This window comes from Anoplopoma fimbria, chromosome 9 (assembly GCF_027596085.1).
Source record: "Anoplopoma fimbria isolate UVic2021 breed Golden Eagle Sablefish chromosome 9, Afim_UVic_2022, whole genome shotgun sequence".
NCBI lineage: Eukaryota > Metazoa > Chordata > Actinopteri > Perciformes > Anoplopomatidae > Anoplopoma > Anoplopoma fimbria.
In genome coordinates this window covers 6,003,870-6,031,380 of record NC_072457.1, presented here as the reverse complement: position 1 = coordinate 6,031,380, position 27,511 = coordinate 6,003,870, and the positions used below count along the sequence as shown (strand labels likewise).

The window sequence follows — 27,511 nt, the reverse complement described above, 5'->3', positions numbered from 1 at the left end:
TGGTAACAAAATGGTTGTCGGTGTCTTTTCACATTCATTAACATGAATCCCATTAGTACGAATGCACTTATTGCATTCGTATTAGTTGTTGCATTTACTGTATTCGTATCAGTCCGCTGCACTTATTGAATTGGTATTTGTTTACTGCACTTATCCTATTCGTAGTGGTTTGTAGCACTTATTATATTCGTATTAGTCTGTTGCAATTATTGTTTTCGTAGTAATCTGCCTCTGCACTATACTTTTGCTCTGGTTTATGCTTTAAGATGCTTGTTTAAGAAAGGAGATGCACTTATGACTTCTGGTGACTAGTAGTTCTCTTGAATACCTATGTTGAATACACTTCCTGTAAGTCGCTTTGGATAAAAGCGTCTGCTAAATGACTGTAATGTAATGTAATGTAATGTTTATAACTTTCTGAAAATAATGTGTTGAACATGTGCAAGATAGGCATCACTTTTGTATTCATGGACGGCCGGATGGTGCGTCACTTTAAATGTTGCCGCCTCAAAGTATTGTGTGTTTCTTTTCTAAAGGATTTAAGAAAGGAAGCACTGAAGCACCTTTCCTTAGCATTTTGAGAATTCGAACAGCTGTTATCATGGCCGCCACTTAGATACTTCAGGGTCATTTCACTGTTTGATTTCTGTTTTTCTCTAATGGAAACTAAATAATGTAAGCTTAATAAATATAAGTTTTGTACTGCTGGATTGAATAAACAAGCTGTTAAAATGGATCTTAAGAGTTGTCTGAATGACGACACAAAGAAATGCCTCAAAAACTTCTGGTTGATTAGATTATTGGAAAATCCTTAATCTTGTTTTTGGATTTGGATGATTTATTGGGACAGAATAAGAGCTTTTTTGTGCACCATGTTTCAAACCAAGTGTATTTATTGATGACATGTAGCAGAGCAACACACTGTTGGAATGACAGACAATATGAAGGCAAGCATTTGAAGAAACATTCACATTGGCTTTAACTCGTCCCAAAGGTTAAAGGTTAAATTGCACAGAATGTTTTGCTCTGGGCTCAAAATGATAAAGCTTCACAGTATAAAACAGCTGGTGAGGAAACACTGATCATATGACATGAACATCGCCTTGGAAAGAGTTAAATCTCCTGTGGCTGAGAGGGTTCAACACTCTTTAGCATGTCATGTGGACAAACTTAAGAAACGAGCAAAGCAAGTTAAGAAATGATCTTCACAACGTAGACAACTTTTGACAAATGAAAACAAAAGCTGCAAAAAATACTTTAAAAAAAAAAACACAAGCATATTATTATCCTTTTTCCGATACAGGATAACATGTAAACTCTCAAAAGAAGTTATTTGGACAATTGAATCTCATGCAACCAGTATGAGTTACCTCTGATGAGCATGCTACTCATTAAGTGAATGGTAATAAATAGTTTAAGCCGGTCTCTCCAATAATATCAAAATACGCATCAACAATGTTAAAAACCAGCGTTCTTGCTTTAGTTTTTATTTTCCTGTGATCATTTACGTTGTGTTGGAAGTTGCAGCACTTTTGTTTTTGCCTGTTTTCTGAATAATGCTAAATGTTTTTGACGATTTATTTGGTTTTCTAAAAGCTCCCAAAATGAAGTCTTAGTGGTGAAGATCTTTTCCGTAATTTGCTCTTGTTTTAAGTTGCAGCGCTTAAAACATAACTTGTATAAAATGTGACGTCAGTGCATTGATATCATTACGTTTTGGTTTTTTTTATCAAATATGCAGTCAAAAACAGCAAATTACCTGCAAATACAATTTTTTTTATGAAAAGTATCTCACACATTCACTCCTTAAGACAACCTCGTTCTTAAAATAAATACATATTAAAAACGCCACATCTTCCATCTTAAGGCACTGGAATTATTTACGTCCAGACATTTAACCAGCCACGCGTCAGCATAAACATGGGTACAGTGAACAAACTGTTATCAAACTGCACCCCAACAACAGACAGGAGGCAGCTTTCACAAAAAACAGCAGAAGCAACCTGAACAGGAAGAATCAGGGATGTACCAAACCCACCTGAACTTTGACATTTTTACATGTGAAATAGAGTTTACTCACCTTTTAAGAGTAATATAAATCCTTCTGGGATTTCATCATCAATGCATCAGAAAACACAATATCTTGAATTTCGAAAAAAAACCAGCTTTGATATTTGTTTGTTGTTTACCTCATGAGGATCGACTGAAGGCATTTTCACAAGTTTCCCACCTCTTTGTTGAGTTTTCTTCAGAGTTACTCTTTATACTCTCAGAATCTAGATTTCATGTCCAGAGTTTTTGTTTCAGTCCATGAAGTTTTTTAGCGGCCGATCAAAGAGGTCCATTCAGGAAAGTTGTCAATCTCTCCGTTCTCGTTCAGCTGATGGTCTCCATGTGTCAGTGTCAGCTTGTAGCGTAGACGCACCCTTCGCTAAAGGAAAGAGGAGAAACATGTGAGATGTATGACATATGACGTTTTTTATGACACACTATACTTTTACTTTTTAATGATATACTATTACTTTTTAATGATATTCTATACTATAACTTTTTAATGATATTCTATACTATGAATTTTTAATGATATACTATACTATGTTTTTGACAACATTTATTATGACATACTATGATCCAATATTATAATATAATATAATTCTGAACTGAGCCATTCTGCATAACAAGTACTTACTTTTGGTTATATTTTTAGGTGACATTTTTACTTGTGCTTGTACTAATGTATTACTGCTACTTTTAAGTAAAATATCGAAGTACTTCTTCGACCACTGATGTTAAATAACAGCAGAATACAACAAATTAAAACCCTAATTATAAACACAATCACAGTGAAATGTAATGACTCTTATATACAAGTACATTTACTTTAAGTAACAGTGTAGTAAGGCTTTAGATCACAAATATTTAGAGGTTTTAAAGTAGATCAACAGCGCTGCTCAAACTCACATTCTGAGGATTAGCCAATAGGAGGACCTGGGAGAGGGCAGGCGGAGGCAGCAGAGGGTTGTATGAATGCAGGTTTGTCCCCGAGGAAGGCTGAAGTTTCACCAACATGCTCTGCAGGACAAGTAATAAACACAGACATTTAAAGGGATATCCAACTCCTTCATGGAAAACAGGTCAGCACAGCAAAGTGTTGAATGATGAAAGGGATGTTGTACATGGGGAGTATGCTTAATCTGAAATGGCTCCAGGAGGGGGCGCCACTAACACGATGAAACTAAGACATAATCAGTATAATAGAGCATCGGCCAATCAGCACTGGGCATCTACATGGTAACATTTAACAGAGACACTACCAGGGGTAAGATGTATCAGTTGTTAATAACCAAACACGGTAACTTCATGTGAAGGTGATAATTACATTATCACCTTTTATTTACAAGTATTATATTTTTTTCATCATCTCTGTCTCCTTTTTTATTTTATTGCTTTGGCTCCTTGTGTGTTCTGTGTTTAATACTTGTAATATTGATTTGTTTCTCTCGTAAAGCACCTTAAGCTGCATTTTATGTCATGAAAGGTGTTTAACTAAAGTTTATTATCATCATAAATTCTAAATGGCATAAAATGTAGAAAAGCAGAACAGTCTCACAAAGCAGGAACCAGAAGATGTTTTATGTTATTGGTAGTTTGAGGTCTTAAATAATGTGAATCAGTGGCGCAAGATGCTGCTGCGGATGGCTGCGTCAGTGAGTTGTTGCACGTTGTTTTGTTTGTTAATAATTTATATTCCTCTTTGCTTTGTACTACTTGTTTTATGTTATACAAATTCCTTGTATGTGAAAAAATACTTGGCAAAAAAACTGTTTCTGATAAATCAACACGTCTGTCACACAGCACAGTATGAGTTTGAGTTCCTATTCATGTTCCTAATTTTTTATTAAAAAAATCGCAGGTATAGCTGACACTCAATGCTCAACAACTCGTACCTTTTTAATAAAGGGTTATGAATTGCAGTTTCTTTTTACCTTTGGAACAGCAGCTTGGAACATGAAGTCTTTCACATCGAGGGCAGATGTGTTCACGGTGGAGATGACGACCACAGCGACATCTGGATGACCCGGCGGAGAGTCTTTGGCAAAATGGAGAGAGACGTGGACGCCACCATGATCGTAGACAGTGATCGGTTTAAGACTACCTACCACAAATTAGAAAACAACAGTCAATAAGACAGCATATCCAGTGGGCGATAAACACATAATAAAGGAACTACGAAACACAAAGTTAACACTGCTGTTCCTCCAAATAAACATACTGGGTTTGATGGTTTCCACTGGAACAAATATGCTTTTCAGGAGTGGTGTGGCAAACAAGCTCTCCTCTATTTTCACTGGACATCCAGACATTTCACTGAGTTGTTTCTGCGACTTGGACGGTGATCCCGACTCTGTAGTAAATTGTTGATCGTAAGGAAGTGACCTGGTAGAAGAAAAGGTCATTTTAGAAAAAAGGACAGTGAATACAGCTGGAGAACAAACTTGCAGTAATGCAATAAGACATCCTGGACTAGAGACACTGACGATGGATTTTTAAAGCAGAAACCAAAACCTGAGAATGTAAAAATAAGAACCAATCTATTAAATTTCCGGAACAAACTAAAAATAACGTGATATGGATTTATCTGCAGTATCTGCAGTTGAATAATTTAATTATTGAATGATTTAATTATTCAACTATAATTATAATTGAATTCTTTATTATCAATAGATGACATTCCATAAAACATTCAGGACAGTAAACATACTTGAGAATGTCATTTGTTTTAAATAAAAATCACTAACACTAAATGAGACGTGAATTGAGAGGAATGCGAGTCATATATACAGATGAGAGCTGGTAATTTTGTTACAGTCACCACTTTGCAATTCCGTTTTGTATGTCCTGCAACACACATCGGTAGGCCGATATCATTGGTATGGCGCCGTCATAGACTGGGATTTTCTTTTCAATTTCAATACTCTTTTGGGCAGTCGTACGTTCAATTGTATTCATTCTAAGGATTTATTTTAGGTAAGAAATTGTGTTTGTAAGCACTGACACTATTTAAGTTCCTTCTTACAGAATCATTAGAAATGTTAGAAAAAGTGATTATTCAGAGGCTCATTCTATAGATTATATACAATATAGGATGTGTTTTTAAAACCTGTGATTCATGTTATTTCTAATATAAGCCACATCCAAGGCACTGTCTTCTCCATTCTTACCAAATGTTGGTCCCATTAGATGAAGCACTGCTCCCCCCACATCCACGAGCTCTCAACACAACACCTCTCCCTCCGTTCTGCTCAGCATTCTTCATCTGAACATCTCCGTTAAGCTGACAGAAGATGATAAAATTGTGTAAAACACTCTTCCAAATAAAGTTAAAAAAAAACACGTATATCTTTAAGCTTTACATTCAAGCCTCACCTGCATCAAATCTTCATAATACGACCTTGAAGTCTCCTGAGTCCGTTTTGAGACCAGATTATCTAACTCTGCAACCACAGGACAGGACATAATTCCATTATGAGTCATCACTGTGAGAGAGAACAAACTAGAAATCTGTTCAAATGCAGGCCTACCTAATTCATTTAAGTCCTGTTCAGCAGCAGAGTGGAAGGTACTTTCCAGAAGAGAGGAAAACATGGGTGAAGAGGATTCAAAGCATGGTGGTGAATCAGCTTTTCTGTGCGTTTGTGGAGAGTCCAGTGCTGACAGGTCGATGAGGTGGTAGCTTTTAATCTCTCTGGGACTCTTTGGAGCTGGAGGAACAAGAGGAAACAGACACGCAAACACAAAGGTCAAGGTGTTTTCAACAGGGATGACTAAGAGAGAAAGGAAAAGTGGAGACAATGAGACCTACCATGACTTTTACCCTCCATCTCTTCCTCACTTCCACTTCTTTCTCTTCCACCGTTACACTCTCCCATTCCCACTCGGTTCTTGTAGCTGTTTACTACAAGCGTTAGGTCGTCGTTAGCCTCCAGGATCTCCGCCAGAGCTGCGTCGTCGTCCATTGTGTCGCTGGCCAGGCGGAACAGGCTGGGCCTCAGCCGATCACAGCGATGGTATAAGGCCTGCAGCGGGGAAAGAGGGGAAGGATTCAAATGTTGAGTTACACTTTCACACCCAAATATCACGTTCATGCCTTAAACTTCACACTTTGAGTTCTGGTTTTGTGAAATGTATTTTTAAAAAATGGATATGAAGCAGACAGCACTACCTTTCTATTTAGCAATGATGAGCTCTTTATACCATGGAGAGACCGGTATGTATCAGAGTCAGAAGAGAGAGCAATGTGTTGCACTCAACCAAATTCTCACATTTTATCGTGATGAAACTACCCGAGTTTGTAGCATTAATAATTCTGCCGATTTAATGGAGGCTCGCGCTAAAGCTCCCATGTAAGGTTGCAACATTTCTCTTTGACCTTCATCAGAACTGTCACATTTTTAATAAAACAATACACAAAGCAGCAGTTTTGCCATGAGAATAATTTGAAAATGAATCACAAACAAATCAAATACAGCGGCGTCATCAACAAGGCCTGAGACCCAAACTGAAACTGACCCCATAGACACTACACTTTACATTAATGTACATTTCTTTTTATCCTTATCTCTTAGGGCTGCCTCCTTTTAAGCTTAGTCATCAAAGCTTTGTATATTTTGAATATTCTTCACGTTTCAGGACATCCCTAATTTTTAGACCTCTAGGTACATATAACTGTTGTTTAAACGTCATTTACTATATCTAAAAGTAAAGCAGGTCCTAATTGCACCTTCTAACTGATCTGCACTCCCCAGAAAGTCAAAAAATCAGTGTTGCTGAAGATATTTTCCCAGAGAGAGAAACAAATTAGCCATTAGGGAGCAATAGAAGGACAATCACAGGACTTCCCCAAAGAATAAAAATAAAAAGTCTAGCTTTTCGTGGTCAACCTTGACCAGCTTCCTGATTGATTGTCAGTCTGTAAAAATGTCCGACAAACCTTCACGTCATCACTCGGCTGTAACGAGGTTCCGGCGGTCGTGTGTTGGGTCAGTAGCTCTCTGAGCTGTTTGGTGCTGCTCTCCACCTCCTTCAGAGTCGATTCACGCTTCGACACTTTCTCTGCCTTCTCTTGCTCCTGAAACACACAAACAAACAAAAATAAATCAATATTAAATCATACAATTATTAAAGTTACATGCAAATATGGCCATCGCCCCCACCAGCACCTGCTCACCTCTTGGATGGTGCTTTTAATGAGTCTGTTGGCTGTTTCCAGGTCTTCAGGACGGCCGCTTTTCAGTAATCTGGCTAACAGCTGATGATACAAAAAACACATTTCAGCAGAATGAAACTTTATGTAACATTAGCGGCTATTAAACACAAACACTCACTGTGGCTTTGTCCTCCTGGTCAAAAACAGAGTCTGTGGTTCTTTGCGTTGGCGGCGCCATTATAACTGTGTCTGGTAGTTTGGGATCTTTCTTCACAATACCTGAAATTATAAAAAGAAGGGGAAGATGGTTTTATTCTTAGGAGAAGTACATAACAAAAGGCAACTTATTATAATATATATCAGACTTTTATATATCTATAAACTCATTAAGTGTGACATGTGAATATTTTAAGTGTTGTCGGTCAGGTTAGTCTCAAGAGTTTAGGTGTATATGTTTCATACAGACCTTGTTTCTTGAGCATGCTGTAAGCTTCCTGAATCTTGGGTTCGTCTTTTAGCCAAAGAGTCCAGCCGTAGAGGACCTCCGTCACTCTGTCTTTAACTTTCTGTGGAGTCCACGCGCCAAAATACTGTTCAGAAAAGATCAACCGGGTCAGTACCATCAGTGGTGCTCCTAGGGTTTCAACTTTTACATTCTGTAATTAGTCTTTAACTCTTTAAACTTTTATTCCTGTTGATCTTTCGATCTGTATGTTTCTATTTGATTAACCAGTGTATATATATTTTTGTAGCTTGGTGGATGATTTGTTAATGTGCCATTGAGTTTTCAATTGGAAGAGCTCAGTGTGTTTTTTACTTAAAGAGCTCATTGACTTAAATTTGCATATTTGTATGAATTTACCTGCTGAAAGGGCAAACATTTTGTTAATAAATTTAGTAAAACTGATTGATAGTGTGCAGGATTTTTGTTCCTTCGACTATCATTTTGATTAAATTTGGTGTTTGGAGTTTTAGCTTTGCATTTATTTTCTTAAAACTTGTTTAATTTTCTATTGGATTTTTAATTGCTACTTGAAACGGTTTTATCCCAGAGCTCATCTTGATTATACTTTCATTTTCAGACTTATTCAATTGTCTTTTTATATAACTGAAAGTGGATTCATATATTTAGCTTTTTGTTGATTTTACTTTGCCAGCTTGTGTGAAGCACTTTGTTACTTGAGATCTGAAAAGTGCTGTAGAATTTATTTTGTTTATAGTATAATTATATTCATGATGGCACTGCAAATTAAACTCAACAGTCTGATTTAACAAAATCAAAACATTACACTTACACACACATCTCAAGTATAAAACACCACTAAGCAGACCAGATACATTACATAACTTTTGATTGCATGATGGCCTCAATGAAATGGTATTAGTACATGCACACCTAAAGGAACTAAGGACACCTGTCTCTGTGTGATTACCTTTGGTGTTAAGAGTTTGAGGAGCTCATTGAGAAAGCGAAACTTGGCAGCCTCGCTGTGGAACCTCTTCCCGCAGTTGTTCATACATGCCTCGAGAACCTGGAAAGCACCAAGAAAAAAAAAATCATTAGCAACGGAAGCTTTCTCAACATGTGAAAATGAAAGAAACAAACTCCTCTTGTTCTTAGGAAATACAAAAGAAAAAAAGAGAGAGAGAATTGTCACAGAATTTGTCACTGCATGTTTCGTGGTTAACCACCTTTAGAAGGCACATGACATGAAGCACATGAACGTTCAAGAAGTTACGTTTTATAATGAAGCACAGCAGCTCCCTTTAATATATATCAGGACAAACCCAGTGCTGTCACAGCAGATTCAAAATGCCGATTAAATCCCTCATGCCACTTGGGCCATGTGATGAGATTTGGTCACAGATATTCTTCACAGGACTGACCTCGTCCGGGGTCAGAACAAAGACATTTATCTTCAATGAATGGTCCGTACCTTTAAAGATGCTAGGATAAATACAATGTATAACCAATGGTAAATTGCATCAAATAAAAACAGATGTATACTGTGTGTGTCAGCACAGCTACAAAACTAGAAAAATATTACTTGTTTTTTGAAGCACCTTGTTAATAAATGCATTGTTTGAATTTAAAACGAAAGGGCAAAAGTAGTTGCTTGTTTCTTCTGGGAACTTCACGGACGAATACATTGAATATTTACCAACAGATGAAACTGTGTAATGTGTATCATCTGTGTACTACATGAAGAGATAATCTGAGTGAATCTGATAACTTACAGTGATAGCCTGCAGAGCCTCTTTCTCCTGTGGAGACTGGATTTTATGGGCTAGTAGACGAATGGCAACCTGTGGCCTGAAAGCAGAACACAAGTCACATTGAAAATGTACCGACACATTCCCATGTTTGATTAAAGCTAAAAGGAATGGATGAAAACCTAGAAAAAACCTTTCACTATTACATTCATGCTTGCTTTTAATTTACATTTCATTAAGACATTATAACACATTAATATAAAAAATAAGAAAAGGGTCAAAGGGGACAGAGATCCTCCTTCCTCTTGTATGATGGTGTAACAGAGGCTGTTTCTGCAACATGGATGTGAAGCAACTCTTTCTCAAACGCCACAAGTGTAATAAAGTAACTTCTAGAAGCAGGCAGCATGCCCTGAAAACTTGAGCTCATTTTGAAAGCCAGAAGATGATCTACGCAGCGATGTGTGCAAACACATACTGTAGGTAAAGATAAGGATAATCTTTGATGAGGTGAACAGCCTGTGTTCAGTTTACCCATCAGTCTCTTGGTCAACGAGCTGGTAGAAGCCCTGTATGCAGTCCCATCTGTCCTCCTGGTTGTTTGGGTCTGTGGCCTGGTCTGGAACACCAGAGAAACAGGTTAAACGTATAATAAATATATAATTTCATAATGTGCCACAATTAGATACAATACTTGGAAATATATGCAAACAATAACACAATTTAAAGAGGAAGTGACAATGAAAGACCGACAGATCTGCACAGAAAACAGGGAATCAATACCTATGTTATGCTAAGTATACTTAGTTATTTAAAGTTATTTTACTACTTATTATATTTTAGGTCCTACAACTTAACTTTTTGGCTAACTTTTGAACTTTTCTACACTTTATTGATCAGTTGAATGGAGTTTTTATTTACACTGAAGATTAAAATGTTGACCTGCTCATGATAAACCCATTAAAGAGTGCTGTTTTGGTTTAAAAACTTAATTCAAAGCAATCATTTTAAAAGATGTTATCAAATTTGAACTCATCTAAAGTAAACTAGTCATAAATGTTGATTAAAAGACTTTGAAAAGAGAGTCAATAACTGCAGCACTGGTAGTTTTAACTGAAGTACAGTATTCATAGTACTTTTCATATGTAGGTACATTATACTTCTTAAACTTGTTTACTTTGCAGTATATGTTTAAATGCAGGTATTTAACTCGTCAGTGTGCATTTCTCCATGGTAGTATTGCTCCTTTTACTCAAAATAAAACATCTGAAAACAGGGAATCAATACCTATGTTATGCTAAGTATACTTAGTTATTTAAAGTTATTTTACTACTTATTATATTTTAGGTCCTACAACTTAACTTTTTGACTAACTTTTGAACTTTTCTACACTTTATTGATCAGTTGAATGGAGTTTTTATTATAAGATTAAAATGTTGTGCATGATAAACTCCATTAAAGTATTGCTGTTTTTTACTCAAAATAAAACATCTGAAAACAGGGAATCAATACCTATGTTATGCTAAGTATACTTAGTTATTTAAAAGTTATTTTACTACTTATTATATTTTAGGTCCTACAACTTAACTTTTTGACTAACTTTTGAACTTTTCTACACTTTATTGATCAGTTGAATGGAGTTTCTATTTACATTAAAGATTAAAATGTTGACCTGCTTAACTGCAGCACTGGTAGTTTTAACTGAAGTACAGTATTCATAGTACTTTTCATATGTAGGTACATATTTTACATACATACTTATACTTCTTAAACTTTGTACTTTTTGCACTTTATGTTTAAATGCAGGTATTTAACTCATCAGTGTGCATTTCTCCATGGTAGTATTGCTCCTTTTACTCAAAATAAAACATCTGAAAACTTCATTCAGCAACAGAAGAACGTGAACGAATGTTCTGCACACAACGCGCGTGCACAGACACAACACACCGCCGCGGACGCGCGCATGCTCTAACCAACTTCCTGATACTTTCTGCACAATACGTGCATATCATTTTTTTTTTTTCTTCACAATTCAATTGCAAAACAAATGAATAATTATTAATGCAATAAAAAAAAAAAACTTTACTGGCACGAGCAGCGCGTCACTGTGACTCACAAACAAACTGAGCGTCAGTTCAGATGTGTGATGATGAGGTTATGTCGGCTTCAAAAAGTAATAAAAACCTGCAATAATAAACAAACTATTCCATGTTTCCTCCGTTTACTTACTGAGCCATGACTCAAAGGTTTCCTGGCTGTCAGCGGTCGCCATTGCCCAGCTCCAGAGGTGATTGGTAGCCGAAATGTGTGCGTCTTCTCCGGGGAAGCGGAGTGTCAAACTGCAGCCTGTGAGGCGGCATGTGACACTCACGCCCAGTCACCCTCCTGACACACACACCAACTATATCTACACACACCCCACCCTCCCTCCACCCTCCACCCATCTGCACTACACAGCAGTGCATTTTCACTAAAGTATTAATAATACTTTAGTAAAAGTGCACTGCTGATGTGCACATTGAGGTAAATTATGACCACATGACAATAATAACCTGTGCAATACACTACACTGTGCAATAATAGTTAAGAAAGTTAAAAATAGTTAAAATAGTTGTTGTTTTTTTCTCTGTCTGTAAATATAATATTTCAGTTATTGTTGTTTTTTCTACTGTTTTTTATTGCTTATTTATAATACTTGTTTTATTTTATTTTTTATTTCTTATTTTTTTATTCTTAGCTTGTCTTTCTTCTACTATGTCTCTTGTGTGCACTTTACCCTACGCTGTTGTAAGTCTGCAAACCTCCTTGTCCTTGGTCATGGTGGCCACAGCACTTAAAATAATAAACTTCATAATTCTCAAAATTCTAACCCTTTGCTTTTTTATTAACAGCATTTACTTGTACTTTTACTTTCAATACTTAAGTACATTTAATATCAGAAAATTACTTTTGATACTTAAGTACAGTAAATATTAGATACTTTAAGACTTTTACTCAAGTAGTATTCTAATAGGTGATTTTCACTTTTACTGGAGTCATTTTCCAGTAAGGTATCTTTACTTTTACTCAAGTATGGCTTTTGGGTACTTTATACACCACTGAGTATTATACTGAATAATGAATAATAAATAATACATATCCTGCTATTTCTACTTATGTCACATGCAGATATTGTACTTTTAACTCCCAACACATTTATTTGATTACTTAAGTTACTCATTACCAGTGGTAAATAATAAAGTACATGAAATGGTATTTAAGTAATTATTTAAGCTATAAAGCATAAACTTCAAAGGTCATGAAATATGATTCTTATGGCTAGTTATTCAATTAAACTATCCAACAAAAAAAAAAGTAAGAGTTCCTCTACCAGTAGCCACATAAAATATGTTCATACCTGTAAATGAACCAGTAGGGAAATTTGAATATTTTATATAACAGTACATTTCTTCACTTAAAGCAAACACACTGCCTATATTGCACAGATGAAATCAGCGGTTAAGTATCCTTTACCTTAGTACAAGTAGTATTATACTTGGAGTACCCATACAATGATCTAAAACAAATGTCACCATTACAAAGGAAACAAAGCAAATGTACTTATTAAACTAACCCCTGTGAGTATTGCATTATTCTATATTTTAGCACTGAATTCTTAATACTTGTTCATTCATATGTATGTAGCATTTCACTGCTATAGTACCTGGTGGAGGTAAAGTTAGTTTTAAGTACTTTGTAGGCTGTTGGGTAGTTTAATTTAGCTGTTAAATCTTTTAACAGTGAATAAAGTACTACCTATATATGTCAAAGAAATGTGGTGGAGTATAAACTACAATATTTGCTACTGAATAGTATTGAAGTAGAGGTACAGAGTAGTAAAAAGGGGCCATTTAAGTATACATACTTTAAAACTGTACTTCACTTACTTCCTTTGTCAATACAAAATACAACAGTAATAATCAGTATTAAATGCTACACAAATCCATTAAGTATTAAAAAAAAAAACTAACCTCCTCCCTCCTTACTGTCTTTGACATTAACTAAAAATACAATGAATAAAGCAAAAAAAAAGCCTCCAATTCTGAATACAATATCATATCACAAGACAGGGAAACAGCTGGGTATGAATGCAATTTTTCATATAAAAGGTTAATTAAAAACATCTATAACTTGTGAAAAAAATAAAAATAATTTCTGCTACTTATAGTGGAATATTAAGTGTCATCCTTTTAGCATGCGGATAAAAGCTAAAATATTTGGTATTGATGATTTCTTGGACAAGCTTTCTTGTGAATGTACTATACATCTTTCCGTTATAGCGGTTTGCACGATTTAACGATTTGCAGGAGAAAGTAAAAGAACATTTGCATAAAAAATTACAGAGGTACTTCCCGTCCTCGGCTGCCTGTGTCACCTGGTCCTGGTAAAATCCCAGAAGTGAATAAAACAATCAAGTGTGAACAATTTTTTGTTTTAAATCTCTTTTATAAAATAATCATAATAATTCAAGTTAACTTATATCAGTAGAGTGCAGTCCATTTCAAAATGTCCCAGTTAGCTTTGGCTGCCTCACTAGGTGGTTTCACGTAACTTTCAACATTCAGGCCAATGTCTTTGACAGCAGCTCGTCTTCATCATGTGTCTGTGAGGTGACGGGCTGTAAAGTCTTTAACTCGTCCCTGAAAGCAGCATTATTTTCTGGAATCGATGGTTGATCTCTGCGGGCCCCAGAGAGACCATCATCTCGGCTACACTGGGCCCCTGCTGCAGGTTCAGAGGAGAAGAAATGAGCAGAGAGGTCAGTGAAGTAACACAATTAAACCGCGAAGTCAGAAAACAGGCTGTAAACCCCGTGAAAAGCAATCAGACAGTACTTCCTCTTTCCACGTTCCCTCTATGAATATCAGCCGGGTTACTGTGGTGAATGAGTCAGAGAAGGATTTCTGATGCTTTAGTCATTACTATCATTTTTAAACAAGCTATTTTAGAGTTTTAACTTAGTCATGCCATGGACAGAAATGCATAAAGGGACTTGTGCAATTTAAACAGTCCAGCAAAAAAAAAATTGTCATTTTTGATGATGACAGCTAGAAATGATTGGATGCATTGCAGAGGTGGAGTTTGGAAAATACAGTTGCAGAAATGAAAATTGCAAGTAAGCTGTAATAAAAATAAAAAAGAGATTAAAAGGATGTCATCAGTTCCTCTGAGAGTCAAAAATGATCTTAAAATATTACAATGCAGGTGGTGTTATGAGGTTAACAAAACAATACCTATGCTGATATAAGGATCAGAAAAAACACGTTAATCTTAACTTGATTTGTTAATTGTGAGTGAAGTCTGCAGACTGAAGGGCTGGATTTGTTTTGTCTAATGCTGGAAAAGAATGATCAATCTCTTTAATTCAGATCATTGTATGGATATATTGTGAAGACTGGACGTAACTAGTTTCCTGGAGCTGTAACACTGAATTAAAAACTCTGTTAAAGCCCAGTCAGTGCAGACTATGTTACTTTTGCCACAACACGTCTGTACCAAACAAGTCATGCACATTTCCCTGAGTCGGCACAGAATCAGCACTAGTCTAGAATAAAAATGTCTTGTCGTGTGATTAGCACAGCAGATCTGAGATTTGTAAACTATAGTCTGCACTAGCTTTAAAGTCAAAAGATATAATTGTACTTTTTGTTAAGAGGATTCAGTTAAGCATTGCGATTCTGTAACATTCTAAGACAAACATTGGAAAGTAAAAAAAAAAAAATAGTCAATGCAGTTGAACCAGAAGTATTGCCTTTTTCATTCCACACATTCTTCTTAATTGTCAAAACCTACAGATCCGACATTACCCACAATGCAACGTAACCACAGTTAATAGTGGAATTAAGCATCGCGCTGGTTCCCTCCACAAAAAGACAATGGGATTTTTTCCATTGCATTTTGGATTATTGTAGAAAATATGCCCTGTGGCAAACAACCATTTATGAATCTTTCATGTTTAGTTCAGCAACAATCTTCACAAATTAACACCACTTTTAATATTTTAATGCATAAATGTAAACGTCAGTAGTCAAAAGCTAACGTTAGGCTATAAACAAACTAATCCACGGTGGCAGGACTTCAAGTCACCACCACTAAGCTGTGGTGTGTGTGCGTGACTATCCACTTAATGGTTGAATATCTTTTTTTTAACCTGTTTTTTGAGTGATAAACATAGCTTTTCATAACTGGCTATGGCCTATTTAACTTGTTTATTATCTTGGTAATTTGTGTCCATACTGTATTTAGCAAGTATGATGAAGCAACAGATCTATATTCTTTTATGTTTAAACTATGATCCCCATTATTAGTGTGGAGTGTATGTTCTTTTCACAGTAGTATACATACATTCTGTTTGTCTAAAATGTTCAGTGAGAAATAAATTCTTCCAAAAGGCCCTGCACAACAGTAAAGTTTTCTGCAGAGCATGCATTGCCTCAAATACACTAAGCCAGATCGATTATGAGCAGAAACAAAATTCAAAAGTTAATTAAACATGAACATGTTGTGTTCAGGTACCTGCAGACCACTGAGCACCAGACGTAACAGCTTCATCACTTCTCTGTATTTGGTGGCTTTAGTCTGCTTAGTCAGAGTCTTCAGATCTTTACTGAGTTGATCCACAACCAGCTCCTCACTTCGCTCAGCTATTAATCTGCAATACACACACACACATAGAAATGCTAATAATCCTATAAGGTATAGTGAAACATGCAGTTGGAGATATTTAATTAATACCACATACTTGAGCACTAATGAAGCAATGTGCTGGGCCTCTGTGGTGATCGCTGCCACCTGCTGGCTGGAGACGGAAGGACGAACCCACAGGTAAGAGTAAGCAGGACTCACCAGCTCCTTCAGAGAGGATATGTGACCCTGTAGAGAGGGGAAGAGGAGAGTTTCATTATTACTGCGAGAGACAAGGGAGCAGTATTGAGAAATAAGAGTAGATGCCACGTCTGAGTGCCAGAAAGAAGAGACAACGAGGGAAAAGTCTAAGGAAAACTACAAACCTTATACTTGAAGGAAACACCAGATAGTTGAGACTGTTTGCAAAATACATTTGGCAATACAATGGGCAAGAACTCACTGATTTTGTTTTATATATATATATATTCTACACATTGGTAGCTGTGTTGTAATCTTGATTTAACGTTCGGCTCCCGTAATCACATTCACTCTCCTTTCATCTGCTGTTTGTGAAACATTTGTCCATCTGTTTACTTGTAACTGTAAAAGTTGGAAAGGACAAATGAGTACATTCATGTTTTTGTCACTTCTATGGACACAAAAAGTGTTGCATACCTGACGCCATGCAAAAGAATTTCCAAAGAAATGACCCATTGATATTAATTAGTTAATGACTTCCACATAACTGCTTTTTTAAAGTAATCCATCAGCCTAAAAAAAATCCTCCGATGGTTTATTTCTTGCTCTGAACTGAAAATAGACACACAGCACTACCAAAAGGGACAAACACAGAAGTTTCGTATATCTACGTGTTTGATGATAAACATGCAGTAAATGCATTTGCTGTTATTGTACACAGATTACATAATGCTGTTATTGGGTTCAGGGGTTACAGTTATCATATAAACATGCCGACGAACTTCAAGGAACATTTGACATACTAAAAATAAAATATGAACACATGGTAACTTGGTTTGATTACATATTTGTGAGTTTGCTGTTATGGTTACCTTACGAAGACGCAGCACCCGTCTGATATAATCCTCTTGTAGTACTTCTTCATCCTGGATCTCTGCTGTACAGGCCTGCTGGATCTCTCCCTGCAGATCTTTTATCAACAGATCACACTGCTCCTCGTCTTCAATACGGTGCTGCAGGTGAATTCTGACACAATCAAGAGAGTTTACTGATAAATGAATGTTTATCTTATTAAGGGAGGAAAAAAAGAACCATGTAACAGTTCACAGGTGGCAGAAGAGAAAGACCATGTTGATACAGAAGGGTTTATCATCTGTACATTTTAAAAGGTATTCACTTATTTGCAGAGGAAGATGACTCATAACTGTCTTGTCGATATGAATCCACAACAAGCAGACGATTAGCTTCGCTTAGTTTAACTTCAAAATTGAAAACAGGAAGAAACAGTTAGCCTGGGTGTCTTACAAAGCAAAAGTTTGAAAATGGCAATGTGTGGTTTTGGGGGCTGATGTGGAGGTATAGAGAACTTCCTGATCTTATCTGAAATAGCAAAACTGCAGGAAGTCACTGAGCCAGAAAGAACAGAATGTTCACATGCAACGTTCACAACATGATAACACGTAAGCCCGTATGAATCCATGAGTTGTTTTAACACTTTGTTTTCTGGACGGATTAGACAATAGAAATGTCACACGTAAAATAGTAAGCTTTGAATGTGCTGGTGGGCAGATTCTGTTACTTTTGGACTAGTCTCACATAGTTAGCCCTCTTTCCACAGCGCTGTGTCAGCATTAAAGAAAGGTCTGGCTCCACACTTAATCATTCTGCTATAGGGGGGGGAAGCTCTGGTTTGTTTGTATTTCTTTAAACCAATCACAGTCGTCTTGGGTGGCGCTGAGCACAGGATGCAGGGGCGGTGCCCTTGCAAAATAGATGGAGAACGGCTTAAATAGGCGGCCAATGGCAGGCTGAAACCCACAGTCTACATCCGGTATGTCAGACTACCTTTGGCCAGTGCCAGGCTAGTTGTTCCTCCCTGTGTCCATTCTCTGTGAGAAGCTAAGCTAAACGTGTAGCATCGTTATTACCTTACATCTAACTGTTGGCGAGATCATACTGTATTTCCCAAAATATGGAGCCCTTTCTTTAAATTCATTGTGGAGCCGAGATGAGAAGGGAAACTTGACCTGATGGAACCAAATCATTACAACTCCTTCTCTGAGAATCAAAGTCTATATTTCATGGTGATTAATTAAATACGGACCAACAGGCATCTCCGTTTCCACAGAGCAACACAGCTGTTCTCCTGTTATTATGATACATTTGAAAATACAGTAGAGAGGGACAACAGAGACAAAGAGCTCTGACCTACCTGTTGAACTCTGGTAGTTTTTCCAGGTCTAACAGAGCAGAATGTGTTGTGATCTTCGAAGGGTTAAACTCAGAGATCAGTTCATCTATCCTCCGTCCAATTCGATTGGCTGTAAAGCGACATAAGTCATTTAGAAGCATGCAATCGTTATACTAATTGATTTCAATTCTTTCTTTTTCTGATCAACAGCTTATGATTTTGAAGGCAAATCGCTGTTTCCAGATGTAATTATAAATGCAAAATATGTGTGTAATAAAAGCATCATAACAAATGTTCTGTTCCATTCCCCCTCTCCTCCATCACTCACTGTTGAATCCAGACCCACAGTTGGTTGTGATGTCCAGCAGGGCCTCGGGCAGGACTCCGTCTCTCTGGAAGCTCTGAATGAAAATATCCCCCTGCCTCTTGGACAGTTTGGTGCCATCTTTGTTCATCAGGAGCGGCAGATGTCCGAAGGTGGGCGGCTGCCATCCGAGAGCGCGGTACATGAGGAGATGTTTGGAGGTGGAGATGAGCCACTCAGACCCCCGAAGCACGTGGCTGATCCTCATGTAATGATCATCTACTATGTTGGCAAGGTGATAGGTGGGAAAACCATCTGCTTTTATCACTACAGGGTCACCCTCCACCTAAAAAAGGACAACAAAAGATACACTGTCAAATGTTAGGTTTTGTTAAGAAACAACTAGAGTTACCGCCTCCCGGTAGTATGATTCTGCTAATCAGCTAAGTTGCAGTTTACACATATATGTCCAAAATGTCATCAATCCATCATTTCAGCCTATTAGACATTTGATGAAATTGTGATTATAAGCATAACATTTCTTTATTTATGGCCCACCATGTCTTTTGTGAAGGCACAGTGACTTTTGACCACGGTTCCTTTTGATCTGCCAATTTTTAAGCCATTTCTTCAAGGCATTTGTCAGATCAAGTTCACAAGAATGGACCAGACGTGAGGTCGCAGTGACCTTGACCTTTGCCCATCAGAATCTAATTGGTTCAATCTTGAGTCCAGGTGGATGTTTGTCCCAAATGTTAAAGAAATTCCCTTCAAGCGTTCCTGAGATTGGACTGGACGGACTTAACTATTGAAAACCCGAAAACATAAGCTATTTGCCGAGGCTATCATTGGCACATAGTCTTAAAAAGTTTTGTAAAGGTATGTTTGCAATGTCAGAAATCTTGGATTCAATTGAAATTAGTAAATTCAAAAATACATAAAAACAGCAGAGAGAAAGAGAGAATTGATGGTCCTCGCAACCTACAATGATGAGTGACTCTGTCCGACATATTTTAGTATGAACCCCCACTGAAACACAACAAATCTGACCTGGGCCACCTCGTGATGATTCCGTCCAAATATCAGATCCTGAAAGGGTTCAACACCTGCTTCCAGACGAAACCGGATCACATGAGGCACTCCCTGAGCCAGTTTCTCCTGGACCTGCTCGGCCCGAAGGTGGCGACACCTGTTATCATACCTGGCGAGAGAAAGAGAGAGAGAGAGAGAGAGAGAGAGAGAGAAAGAGAGAGAGAGAGAGAGAGAGAGAGAGAGATCTGCTGCTTTAAATCTGACAAAAACACCCTGAAGTATGGTTGCATGTCATCTTAAATCCTGTGAGAATATAATAAGATACAATTGCATTCGTGTTGTGTAGCCACCTCGGTGTCTGTCCCGTCCTTAAGGCCTCTTTTTTCAGCAGGTCGAGTCTCTGGGAGCTGCAGAAACAGTAGTAGGCGTGATCGCTCTCGACAAGCTGCTGGGCCGTCTGACTGTAGAGGTCCAGTCTCTGAGACTGCAGGTATGGCCCGACCGACCCGCCTCGGCGAGGACTCTCATCTGGAGGTACACCTGGAGGCGAAAGCGAGCTCAGGTTAAATCGGGGACATAATTAACTATTGCAACATAACATTCAATAAGATATTATTCAGTACTTTTGTTCTAAGTGTACTGATCAGAACCTGATAACCGTGATGGATCACATGACTTCAGAACAGTGTTTCCTACCTGCCCACTCCAGCATGTCCTCTATGGACTCTGCAGCACCAGGTACCAGCCTGCTCTGATCCGTGTCCTCCAGGCGCAGGATGAACGAGCCTCCATACTTCTTGGCAAAGATGTAGTTGTAGAGAGCAGTTCGGAGGCCTCCGAGGTGTAAGAAACCTGCAGCGCAGAATAATATATAGCTAGAACATCAGACTGATGACAAAAAACTAGGCTTGTAGCGAGCGGCTCCAAATGTCATCATAACATTTCAATTCGTATTCTAAATCAACGTTTGAATGATCTGCAGCTTTGTTCTGCATGTCTATTACAAGATTATGAGGAAGCACAATTCAAGTGTAAACCTTTTAACTTCAGCAACAAATTGGCCAAACATTAAACTGGCATTTAAATACTACCATATAATCTACAGAATGTAAACATAGAATTGAATAAATTAAATTGGATCGTACCTGATCCAGAAATTTCTGTCAGTATCGGCCTGATAACAGGTTCTGGTATCGGTGCATTCGTATGACTTATGATAAGAAAGCTATTATAATAGGGGGGCTGTGGTGTAGTGGAGAGCAAGGTAGTTCTCCAATCAGAGGGTCGGTGGTTCGATACCCGGCTTCGGCAGTCGATGTGTCCTTGGGCAAGACACTTAACCCCAAGTTGCTCCCGAAGGCTTGCCATCGGTGTGGACTGGATGTTGTATGAATGTTAGTTAGAGTCTGATGGTGGCACCTTGCATGGTAGCCTGTCATCAGTGTGTGAATGGGTGAATGATATGTAATATACTACTGATTGTAAGTCGCTTTGGATAAAAGCGTCTGCTAAATGACTGTAATGTAATAACTATAATCCAGAAATATACTATATATGCTTCTGAAATGGGCCATTCTGCACAATTTCTATTTATGCTTCTATGTTTTTAAAAAAAAATGCTATTAATGATGAATGCAGGACTTTTACATGTAACAGTATTTTTCACTCTGTGGCATTTCTACTTTTTATTAAAAATGTTGCAGAAAGCAGGACACGTTGAAGGTGATCATTCATTCAACCTCACCTATCTACAGAATGTAAACATAGAATTTAATAAATTAAATTGGATCGTACCTGATCCAGAAATTTCTGTCAGTATCGGCCTGATAACATGTTCTGGTATCGGTGCATTCGTATGACTTATGATAAGAAAGCTATTATAACAACTATAATCCAGAAATATACTATATATGCTTCTGAAATGGGCCATTCTGCACAATTTCTATTTATGCTTCTATGTTTTTGTTTTTTTTAATGCTATTAATGATGAATGCAGGACTTTTACATGTAACAGTATTTTTCACACTGTGGCATTTCTACTTTTTATTAAAATGTTGCAGAAAGCAGGACACGTTGAAGGTGATCATTCATTCAACCTCACACATCTATTTGTGGGAGGAGCTGATTTGTTGATCTCTGATGGTAAAATGACAGTAATGCATCTTCAGGTTTGGGACCTTACCTGTGGGACTGGGTGCAAACCTGACCCTCACTGCACCCTGAGGCGTGGAGCAGCGTCTTGTCACGTTGAAGTGGAGCTCAACCTGCCTGTTTCTGACCGCTGACAGGCACCGAAAACATCTCAACCACAACATATCAAAGTTTATCCGTCCACGACAGCAAATTAAACTGCATTTCCAGTACAGAAAGACAAGAACGGGAGAGTTTAGAGTGCTAAAAGGTGTCCCTCACATGCGTACAGTCTCTGTTTAGGAGGTTAGGAGGCGTTTGTTTGGGTCAAACATGAGTTGAGTTGGTTTTCTTCTTCGTGGAAACAGAACCGGAAGTAGAACTGAGCGTCTTCAAGGAGCACACTGCCACCTGGCGGAGGAATACATCATTTCTACCAGATTCAATTTTCAAGTTCTTTATTATATATATATATATTCCTTTATTGATCCCCATGGGGGAAATTGGATTGCAGTAGCTCAACTACACAGACACAGACAATAAATACACATACTATACAACTACACAGACAATAAATACACATACTATACAACTACACAGACACAGACAATAAATACACATACTATACAACTACACAGACAATAAATACACATACTATACAACTACACAGACAATAAATACACATACTATACAACTACACAGACACAGACAATAAATACACATACTATACAACTACACAGACAATAAATACACATACTATACAACTACACAGACACAGACAATAAATACACATACTATACAACTACACAGACACAGACAATAAATACACATACTATACAACAAAAATAAAGATAGAACAGGAATAAAAATGTACAGTATATATTTATTATCAAATCCTCAATAATTACAGAGAATATTGGATTTTAAGCTTCCTCCAACAATACTCATAAAATGTTATATGTACAGTACCATTTTTTAGATTTTCGTTTTATTATTATATTTGATTATGTCTTTATCTGGTTTTGTTTGGATTTCTTGGGTAGTTGTTCAGTTTTAATATATATTCTTAGATTTTATTATGATTATATGAATTAATTTACAGTACCAGTCAAAAGTTTGGACACACCTTCTCATTCAATGGTTTTTTTTTTATTTTTTTTTTTTCTACATTGTAGATTAATATTGAAGACATCCAAACTATGAAGGAACACATATGGAATTATGTGGTAAACAAACAAATGCTCAACAAACCAGAATATGTTTTATATTTTAGATTCTTCAAAGTAGTTGAATGAGAAGGTGTGTCCAAACTTTTGACTGGTACTGTATATAAAAAATCAAATTAAAATAAGATAAGAAAAAGCAAAAGCAATATGAGAATCTAAGCCATAGCGTAGTGCAATTTGACATAGTGGGCTAAAATAGAATAGGCCTACCTGTACTTTAATTTTCCACTATATATTTCACAGAGAAATATTGTTCTTCCAAATCCACTAAATGTATTTGTTATATATAACTGTATATTCTATAATAGGTACTCATACTTTTAGTGCTTTTACTTTTGATACATTAAGTACATGTTGCTGATCATTTATCTGTTGTTTTACTTGAGTATAATTTTAGACAAAATACATATATATGGGATATATATATATATATATTTTACTTCTGGAATAACCTTACATCATATCTGAGCTGGAAGATAATGTAGTGCCTATCCTACCTGCTACCCTCTTAATATCTGATTGTTAATAAGAGTAAGGAAGTGATTTGAAAGTCTTGTCCCCACCGTTGTATTGTTTGGGGACAAGAAAACCTCTTGATATTTTATTGTATTGGTACATTTTTCTTAATGTTACTTTTTTTTCTGTCCATCCAGGTGTGTCGGTGGAGTGGACCTCTATGACGCCCAGACAGCATCGCACAAAGTCCCCCACGATACCCAGAAGTGGTAAAAGATGTTCTTCTATCATTTCATGGATATCTCTAACGTGAACGCCTTCCTCCTCCACAAAGATGTCGCAAAAAAAACAAAGGAGAGACACCTCTGCATCAGAAAGCGTCCTCCTGTGATGTACCTTTGTGCTTTATTCCAGATCGTGACTGCAATGAGTGGCATGATGCCAAAAGCCTATAAAGGGTGTGTGTGTGTGTTTGTTTTGTTCTGTATATGAATAGCTTTCTTTGTGTCACACCTTTTTAGAAACCGATTTCATAATATTGCACTTGTTTTGACTCTTTTATATGCACAACCTTTAGTTTCAAGAAGGGGAAATTAGGCAGTATAATGTGTTTATTATTCAGTTAGAGTGTGTGACAGCCATACTGATAATGTGTGTATATCACTTTAAAAGGTACTTAAATGCACTTTACATGATAAGGAAAGAAACAACAAAGGAAATAACATTGTAAATAAGGCAGAGAGATAGCATTATAAGAGTAATAAACAAAACAACAACAAGTAAAACATACGTAACTAGTATGAAGTAGTAGTGAGTGGGTGAAGTTTAGCAGTGAGTGAGTAGGATGAACAGGAAACCTAACAGAGATAAAGGACATGCTGGAAAAGACGGAACTGAAGAACAAAACTGGAGACAAATTGACAAAGTAAAACACATTTTTTTAACTGACAATAGGTCGCGGGAGAAACCAGTTTAAGTAGTTTACTACATGAGGCTAATGACTGTGGAGCTATGAGAAGCAGCCGGGGAATAGTCATGAGGATGCAGAGTGAAGATCGTCGAGGGAAACTATGACGCAATGATCCACTGAGGAAAACATGGCTTCTGCCAAGTCATGTGGTCACATGTTCAACCCCAAGAGCCAGTTTTCATATAAAAACAAGTTTTGCGGAAATTCTTGATTGAAATTAGGAAATGTACTGAATAGTAGTAACATCAATCAATCCATGGTTTTAATCATGTTTTAAACATGTTAAATAATTACACAATATTGCAAAATATTATTTTTAGATGTTAGGAACTCAACTGGATCCCTAAATGATTGCTTAAAGTATTGTTCATTTATTTGAATATCTTAAATCTGGTAAATACATCACTGACACTAGTGCAGTTCAATATTCTTTTATAGTATAATAAATCAGATGGCCTCTGATGGACAAACAGAAGTAGCATGATCTGTGAGTTTTGTATATGAATATGAATGTATATGTTTTGAACAATTTTCCTCAATTTCTGAGTAAACATCTGGTTTCTTTAACTTCAACATCCTTTGATCAGTTTCCTGATTTAAAGCTGGTGTTCTCTTCATTCTACTGTGAGAGTAAGTCACTAATCACTTCCTATCATACTGATTTCAGCTTGTTTGATGTCTCATGTGATTAACAAACCAGTTTAACTCGATTTTTGTGTATGGCGGGTGTGTGAGTGTATACAAAGTGTAAACACATACACACGGCTGCTATTGTTTGTGCGTCTCCGTGACAAAATATGCTCCTGCTGTTGCTGGAACGGTTCTGAGAAGTTTTGTTTTGTTTCATAATTCTGATAACAGATCTTTGTGTCACAACCGTGAACGATGCGATCACGTATCTTCACATACTATTTGAGCTCACAATGAAGGCAGAGGTTGAAAAGGGTTGTGGTCAGAGCAAGGGCGCAGGAAGTAGGGGGTTAGGAATGACACAAACACACACACAATATGGTCTCAAGTGTTCTTGTTTTTTCTTACTTCAGGCATGAAAGCACATTGGCACACCTTGAAATAATCTTGAGACGTATAAAGGACATTAGGCACTTTTACAGCCTGAAAGGGAAAACTCTTCTATGTTGATCATCAATCACAGTCTAGGTTGATCTCTAAACTAAATACTACTTAATCGGTTGTGTCAGACTCTTCATTGATTTATTGCAGACAAAGCTTATACATCCTCAAACAAATAATAGGGAGGTTTAACCTGCTGAACATGAATCAAACGCAACTTCATACTTTCTGTCTACTTCTATCTCTTTTTAAGCTCTCTTTCACTCAGGCATTCATGTACAGAAAAGCTTACTGTCATGTACAAACACACACACTTACACACATACGCACACACACACACACACACACACACACACACACACACACACACACACACACACACACACACACACAAACGTAGATGAACAGACCAATTACAGTGAGGCAGAAAAGCCAAGCTTGTCCAGCCCACTTGTGCAGCACCAGGGAGTCAGCCGGCATTGCCTGTGTCATTGTCACCAACAACACACCCTTCAGCAGTTTACTGGTGCACCTGTGTCTCAGGTGTCAAGAGCCAGAGAACGAGTTAAACACCGGCAGGTTACAGCAAGGACTCCGGCTACAACCGAGATTTGGTAAGAGATCTGGCTTTGATTTCATGTCTATTATATATATTTGTAAGTCTGTTGCTGCTACCAAAAGGATCCCATCATCACTTTTTAAATCTAAATGTATGTGTCGTTGTCAACGTTTGATCTTGTTTCTATTTACATTACATTACATTACAGTCATTTAGCAGACGCTTTTATCCAAAGCGACTTACAGTCAGTAGTATATTACATATCATTCACCCATTCACACACTGATGACAGGCTACCATCAAGGTGCCACCATCAGACTCTAACTAACATTCATGCAACATCCAGTCCACACCGATGGCAAGCCTTCGGGAGCAACTTGGGGTTAAGTGTCTTGCCCAAGGACACATCGACTGCCGAAGCCGGGTATCGAACCACCGACCCTCTGATTGGTGAACTACCTTGCTCTCCACTACACCACAGCCACCCTATTTACTGATATTAATTGTATTTAAGATAGAATAAACAGCAATAGAGCCTTGCCAGATTTATGGTGTATAGTGGCAGGTCATTAAGTGATAGATGAAAGCAGATAAGGTAAAAAAAAAAAAAAAATGGTGAGGTAATCACTTCAGGTACCATTATCTTGTCCTTTTTGTTGTGGGAATGTGTGCTTCTGGCAACATAATTCTGTTTCGGGATTTGAGCAGTGGGAACAATATGTTCTGCCTCGTGGTTAGCGTTAGCTCAAACCTGCATGAGTCTTATATATAAAGGTAACTTTCTAAATAACCTTAGAATAAAGAAAAATAAATGGTGACAAAATGTCCGGCTTGTTATGAATGAAGTTCTTAGTGAGAAAAAACACAATAAAGAAAGAAGCATTTATACGGTTCAATTAAGTAAAACACCACAAAGTCCAGTAAAAGTCCTGCACTCAAAAGTACAGTATTATCTGCAAAATGTACTAAAAGTAAAAGTAGTCTTTATGTAGAATGCTTCATTTCAGGGTATTATATTGTTATACATATTATAATATTAGTATAACTGATGCTTTTTATGAATGTGTACATATAATCTAAGTGTTGTAGAAAAATGTAAAATATTTTACAAAGTAACTATAAGTGTCAAATGAATCCTGATGTAGTGGAGTAAGAAGTTTAATAAGTATAAAGTATCATCAAATGGAAATACTCAAAGCAAAGTACCCCAAACTGTACTGACCTGGAACTCTCTCTCCCAGCACCACAGACATTATTATTTTATTATTTTATTATTATTATTATTAT

The 27,511-nt window shown here is 37.1% G+C and overlaps 2 protein-coding genes across 3 annotated transcripts; both read right to left on the bottom strand.

The window, feature by feature from the left end:
• Window positions 1-1,738: 1,738 nt before the first annotated feature.
• LOC129095680 (ADP-ribosylation factor-binding protein GGA3-like) lies at window positions 1,739-11,774 on the bottom strand. 2 transcript variants are annotated; one of them, XM_054604220.1, is made up of 16 exons: window positions 11,651-11,774; window positions 9,956-10,040; window positions 9,446-9,521; window positions 8,641-8,739; window positions 7,674-7,797; window positions 7,386-7,486; window positions 7,229-7,309; window positions 6,992-7,129; window positions 5,864-6,077; window positions 5,583-5,762; window positions 5,428-5,495; window positions 5,223-5,335; window positions 4,274-4,437; window positions 3,987-4,156; window positions 2,962-3,072; window positions 1,739-2,431 (listed from the first exon to the last, which is right to left on the bottom strand). In XM_054604220.1, exons 1-16 carry the CDS (start codon window positions 11,691-11,693, stop codon window positions 2,321-2,323), a joined length of 1,878 nt encoding a protein of 625 aa, XP_054460195.1. In that variant the 5' UTR covers window positions 11,694-11,774; the 3' UTR covers window positions 1,739-2,320. The 2 variants fall into 2 exon arrangements, with proteins under 2 accessions (XP_054460195.1, XP_054460196.1); XM_054604221.1 differs by lacking the exon at window positions 11,651-11,774 and having other exon boundaries at window positions 9,900-9,962.
• Window positions 11,775-12,875: 1,101 nt separating this feature from the next.
• Window positions 12,876-22,283, bottom strand: ears2 (glutamyl-tRNA synthetase 2, mitochondrial). The gene is made up of 10 exons (XM_054604562.1): window positions 21,995-22,283; window positions 20,509-20,664; window positions 20,163-20,352; window positions 19,831-19,981; window positions 18,805-19,126; window positions 18,498-18,606; window positions 17,158-17,311; window positions 16,203-16,333; window positions 15,977-16,112; window positions 12,876-14,185 (listed from the first exon to the last, which is right to left on the bottom strand). The coding sequence occupies exons 1-10, from the start codon at window positions 22,125-22,127 to the stop codon at window positions 14,090-14,092; spliced, it is 1,578 nt and encodes a 525-aa protein (XP_054460537.1). The 5' UTR covers window positions 22,128-22,283; the 3' UTR covers window positions 12,876-14,089.
• Window positions 22,284-27,511: the final 5,228 nt, after the last annotated feature.

Bases quoted from the DNA above. Each gene is read 5' to 3' on its own strand.
- LOC129095680 (XM_054604220.1), bottom strand. From the start codon at position 11,693: ATGGCGACCGCTGACAGCCAGGAAACCTTTGAGTCATGGCTCA. The intron at 7,130-7,228 runs GTGAGCAGGTGC...TGTGTGTTTCAG, and splicing joins TTAAAAGCACCATCCAAGAG to GAGCAAGAGAAGGCAGAGAA. The intron at 2,432-2,961 runs GTGAGTTTGAGC...TCTTTCCTTTAG, and splicing joins TATTGGCTAATCCTCAGAAT to CGAAGGGTGCGTCTACGCTA.
- ears2 (XM_054604562.1), bottom strand. From the start codon at position 22,127: ATGTTGTGGTTGAGATGTTTTCGGTGCCTGTCAGCGGTCAGAAACAGG. The intron at 20,665-21,994 runs GTAAGGTCCCAA...TCTGCGCTGCAG, and splicing joins GTTTGCACCCAGTCCCACAG to GTTTCTTACACCTCGGAGGC. The intron at 20,353-20,508 runs GTAGGAAACACT...TTTCGCCTCCAG, and splicing joins GGACATGCTGGAGTGGGCAG to GTGTACCTCCAGATGAGAGT.